Raw genomic sequence first — 5,417 nt, forward strand, 5'->3', positions numbered from 1 at the left:
TAATTTAAAAACATAAATGCACCAGTGTAAATGTAGCCTTACATCTATGGGGGCTAGGATGCATTCACACTGCTGCCTCACGTGTGCCCCACATCTCTGAGTGTAACTGGTGTTAACTAGTAGGTGTGTTCGACTTGATGCGGACCGACTGTGCAGACCGATCGGTGTATTACAGTACCACGAGAGCTAAAGAGAGCAGACTGCTCCGTGCACTTTCAAATCGCTCTCGCGGATGTCAAACACTGATCGATCTGCGTCGCACCTCTTCTAGTCGAACACACCGGCTAGTGCTGCAGGCTTATTGGCTCACTGACACTGATGAGATTAACCCCTTAGGTATCGAAATTTGGTACCGAACGACGAGATGTTTTTCGATACTCGATGGTATCGAGGAAATTCGGTCGGTGCCTAAAAAGTATTGAACTCGATACCCAGCCCTACAAAACCATTAATTGCCATTTATGCATTTGTAACTGAAGCCAGTGACTAAACTGTCAACTTCTTAGTATCAATAAAATATGCAATTAATCAAATTCTGATTTAATTATATAGTTGCTGTTTAACGTTGTAGCATTGTACTTTCTAACACTGTAAGTTCACCTCAGGGAAAAAATATGCTAGTCATGACCTTTTTAACTGGTGGTTTTACAATGAAATGTGTATCTAGTTTAATCTTTCTTTTGATGTGCTCTCCATTTACAGCTGGATCAGTTGTTATGTGGCAGTAAGTCAGAGTCCTGGGATGTGAAGACACTAATAGAGTGCTGCAGACCGGACCACGGCTACACACATGACAGGTATACACTCATGCCTGCATAGGCCTGAATACACTATGGGATTTTGCCCTGGTTTGCAGTCTGAAGGATTTAATGCTAGTTGATGCTAGTTGACCATATTCAAAGCCATTGGTTCTATCCAGCCAGAGGGCATCAGACACGTTTCATATTTAGAGCTGATGATAGTACAAAACATTATTTTCATTTCATTTGTCTCCTAGCATTGCTTTTGTGCAAGTTTGCATTTTCAATGACTTGATGTCTGGTAGTGTATGATGGCCAGTTCTCTCCGTAACTAAAGTGTTTAGTTGTGTTTTAAAATGTGAACAGATTTTCAGGTTGTGTAGTGTATTCTTTCTGTGTAATCACACGTCACACGAACTCTTGAGTAACATCCCTGGCTGTATAAATGACAGATTTGGTTGTGTCTGTAGCCGTGCAGTGCGGTTCCTGTTTGAGGTGCTGAGCAGTTTTGATGCAGAGCAGCAGAGACTTTTCCTGCAGTTTGTCACAGGCAGCCCCAGACTTCCTGTCGGAGGTGAGGAACCATTTCAATCCACAGAGCATCAGCCGTCAGGGAGATATTCTCAGATAACGTGGCCTCCATCTTTGTTTTCTTCTCAGGATTCCGGAGTTTAAACCCTCCCCTCACCATCGTTCGGAAGACGTTCGAGTCGACGGAGAACCCGGACGACTTCCTTCCGTCGGTGATGACGTGTGTGAACTACCTGAAACTGCCGGATTACTCCAGCATCGAGATCATGCGCGAGAAACTGTTGATTGCTGCGCGCGAGGGCCAGCAGTCTTTCCATCTGTCTTGATCTCACCCTCCTGCACCCTCTCACTCAAAATGGCCTTTAATCAACTCACTGCAGAACCACACAAATCGTGACTTCTTCCTTTAGAGTTCCTCTTCCTCTTTCATTTTTTCTTTTCCTTTTTCTTTCCGTTTTTTTTTTTTTAAACAAACACCCACACTGAGGCAAAATATGTACAGCCTACTTGTTTAAAGAAAAGCAGCTTGCAGAAACTAAACGATAGAACATAAGAGACTTCCTTTTGACTCCTGACCAGGAGGAAAGGGTGTTATGCGACTCGTCAGATAAAAAAAAAAAACGGAAGAAAACTTTTTTTTAAATGCTATTGCTACAAATATACCCCAGCGACTGGGTTTGTGCTCCAGGGTCACATATTAAGTTTTTTTCTGTACAATATAGTACATTTTTGTATTAATATTATTGTACTGTTAAAATTAATTATTAACAACATTAAGATTACAGTGCAAATATTTATGGCTGTCTTCATTTATTTGCTTTGAAACGTTCAACCATAGAGCTTTTATTCTGGTGGGAAAGCACATTGCAAATTTGGGAGGAATGTTGACTTGTGTTATGTTTTTCACATGCACAGCACTCGCAAAGATCAAGTTTGCGTGGAGCAAAATGAGCTAACGACTTTAACAAGGATTCATTTAGATGTCATTTATACAGTGACTTTGCATTATTTTACATTTGATTAGTGAATTTCAATGACCTGGTCTTTCAATTTCTTGTTAGACCTATTTGGAAAAGTCTCTTGATTGACGAAATTGGCACGACTTAAAGGAGAAGTTATTTTCTGAAAATGTACTCTCCCTCAGGCCATCCGAGATGTACTGTAAATGAGTTTATTTTTATCAAAACAAATTTACTGTAGCATTCTATCACTTGACCTCCAATGGATCCTCTGCAGTGAATGGGTGCCGTCAGAATGGGAGTCAAAACGGCACAATAATCTACAAGCTGCATGTTTGTAATAAATCCATCAAGTCAGTTGAACTTAAGCTGCTGATTCCTTTATTCATAATATTGCATTCTCCAGTCATCTTTTCTGAATCAGGAGAGAAATAAGCACAGCTCAAGAACCTTTTACAAGAAATCTAAATGCTTCTAAACAAATATGTCAGTAGATTTTGATGTGCGAAGACAACGGGGCATGGACTTTTTCATTGTAAAAAAAAAAGTAAAGTACAAGCAGTACTTAAATGGGTCTAAATGTGTCCAAATGCAGACCCTTGGTAGAAAGAGTGTTTACGTTTCTGTATTTTAAGAGTTTCATAAATGTTGAAAAACATACCATGACCAAAATATTTTGGACTAAATACAAGCAATCTTTACATTGCATTTAAATTAATATTCTAGCAGGTGTAAAGTCTAACACATAGCTAAAATATGCCAACTGGTGCGCCTGAACTGAGCTAAAGTCACTCACAAATCACAATAATGAAATTTAATTTACACGACAGTCAGGTCACTTGTGTTAAATACAATGTTTGCTCAGTTTTATTAAAATGAATCATTTCATTCCAAGCCGTCATCCAAAGGTACTGGTGGGAAATGGTTGCGTTTTCTTTTCACGGACAGATGAGGCCGCCAGACATCTTTTGGTTTCTGTCCCGAATCCTGTTTACACAGAAACAAGAGTCCTGGGATGTGAAGACACTAATAGAGTGCTGCAGACCGGACCACGGCTACACACATGACAGGTATACACTCATGCCTGCATAGGCCTGAATACACTATGGGATTTTGCCCTGGTTTGCAGTCTGAAGGATTTAATGCTAGTTGATGCTAGTTGACCATATTCAAAGCCATTGGTTCTATCCAGCCAGAGGGCATCAGACACGTTTCATATTTAGAGCTGATGATAGTACAAAACATTATTTTCATTTCATTTGTCTCCTAGCATTGCTTTTGTGCAAGTTTGCATTTTCAATGACTTGATGTCTGGTAGTGTATGATGGCCAGTTCTCTCCGTAACTAAAGTGTTTAGTTGTGTTTTAAAATGTGAACAGATTTTCAGGTTGTGTAGTGTATTCTTTCTGTGTAATCACACGTCACACGAACTCTTGAGTAACATCCCTGGCTGTATAAATGACAGATTTGGTTGTGTCTGTAGCCGTGCAGTGCGGTTCCTGTTTGAGGTGCTGAGCAGTTTTGATGCAGAGCAGCAGAGACTTTTCCTGCAGTTTGTCACAGGCAGCCCCAGAGAGATAGAGAGAGACAGGGTCACATCACAGTGGATTCAGCTGTTTTAACCGTGGCTTGTGTACTGCAAACACATATTAATCACTGTGTCTGTCACGCGACTCTGTTCCCCTTTCGGGCTGTCTTTACATTTATTTTGAAAGATGAAGCTCGTGATTATGGTAAGGGGCGTTACATTTCCGACGAGTGCTTGCGGTGTTCGGCCAATCACAATGCACTGGGTCAGCTGGCCAATCAGAGCAGACTGCGCTTGTCGGAAGGAGGGACTTTGTAGAAAACGAAGCGTTTGAGAGAGGCTGGGCATAGAGGACCTACAATAATGTACAGTATTTGAAAAAGAATGTGTTTTTTTGAACATTAAAGCATGTCAACATATTCTGATACACCAAATAATGATCTTTAAAAAAAGCATCATATGACCCCTTTAATGTCCTCACACTACATCAATCCACCTTCTCCACAGAGAAGGGTTCAATCATTCATATGCAATAAAAAAAAATTAATGATGAAAAATAGCTTGTTTTATCAAAAGCAACACTTAATAATATCTCCTATCAAAGCAAGGTTGTTTTTTAATGACACATGCATGTTTCATAAGATTTTAAAGTTGCGTCCCCACTTTTTGTCAACACCGTCAGACATTCAATAAAATGTAATAAAATCAGGGAATATCAGGGGCAGCTGTCACTCTAAACTGGACCCCCTTGCCACAGTTCACCTCTGCAGAGTACATCAGTGTCAGACAGGCTCTGATAAGTTTTAGTTTTAGAATATTTTCAATCCTATGAAGCAGGTTCCGTTAGCAACAGAAAAAAATAAAATGGCTACTACATGAACTCCATTGGTTCTGTGAAAGAAATGTCAAATTTGTCGACACCGTCAGATGTCACCACCATAAGATCTTGTGTTCCAATGATATATCAAAATACTTAAATGTGACTCTTGAATAAAAGCTTTATAAACAATAACATACTCACTGTTTGTTTTAATACAGTAATTGACTGATTCAATGTATTTGATTCAACTCCGTCAGTTGAATATTTTGATAATATTTCATTATGATATTTTATATTTGTTGTGCAATTGTTGGTCACGTGTGAAAGTGTAATCTGTCTGCTAACACCAGGATGTGTTTTGAAATGTTAAAAACATCTTGAATGCTGTTAAAGATAGTTGAAATTATATTACACAGTCCAAGGTAAAAAAAACACATTTTGTTAAAAAAGAGAAAAGTTGGGAGGTTGTATCAAAGCATAGCTCAGTAGCTTAGTACATATAAGATACATAAATGTAGTTTCATTTGTCTGAGTACAAGGTTTTATTTTTTCAATTTTGCACCCTGTTTTGTCCCACTTCTCAAGAATGACTGGCGATGCTTGGATGCTAGAGGTTTATGAACCGAATCGAACTGTTCAAAACATACAAATGAGTTGCACTAATTTTCGCGGGCATTTAATCGAACGTTCAGACTGGGATGAGGAAGCCCTGCAAGCTCATAGAAAAAGCGGGCTGATGAAGGAGAAATGTGTATTTTTTTAATTTTTTTTTATAATGTCCTAACACCGTACTAAACAACTTGCTGGTTAATTAAACTTAATTCAAAGCTGGTCTCTTC

The 5,417-nt window shown here is 39.1% G+C and overlaps 1 protein-coding gene across 1 annotated transcript in view; it reads left to right on the top strand.

Moving 5' to 3' along the window:
• LOC107566684 (E3 ubiquitin-protein ligase TRIP12) overlaps window positions 1-1,892 on the top strand; it is a 65,877-nt gene extending 63,985 nt beyond the window's left edge. Inside the window, exons 37-39 of the mRNA XM_016252196.1 lie at window positions 703-797; window positions 1,211-1,314; window positions 1,401-1,892. Coding sequence (XP_016107682.1) covers window positions 703-797; window positions 1,211-1,314; window positions 1,401-1,597 — 396 coding nt within the window. The 3' untranslated portion in view covers window positions 1,598-1,892. The remainder of the gene's footprint in view (window positions 1-702; window positions 798-1,210; window positions 1,315-1,400) is intronic.
• The last annotated feature ends 3,525 nt before the right edge of the window (window positions 1,893-5,417 follow it).

Source organism: Sinocyclocheilus grahami, unplaced genomic scaffold (assembly GCF_001515645.1).
Source record: "Sinocyclocheilus grahami isolate Dianchi unplaced genomic scaffold, SAMN03320097.WGS_v1.1 scaffold1092.1, whole genome shotgun sequence".
In the NCBI taxonomy this organism is placed as follows: Eukaryota; Metazoa; Chordata; class Actinopteri; order Cypriniformes; family Cyprinidae; genus Sinocyclocheilus; species Sinocyclocheilus grahami.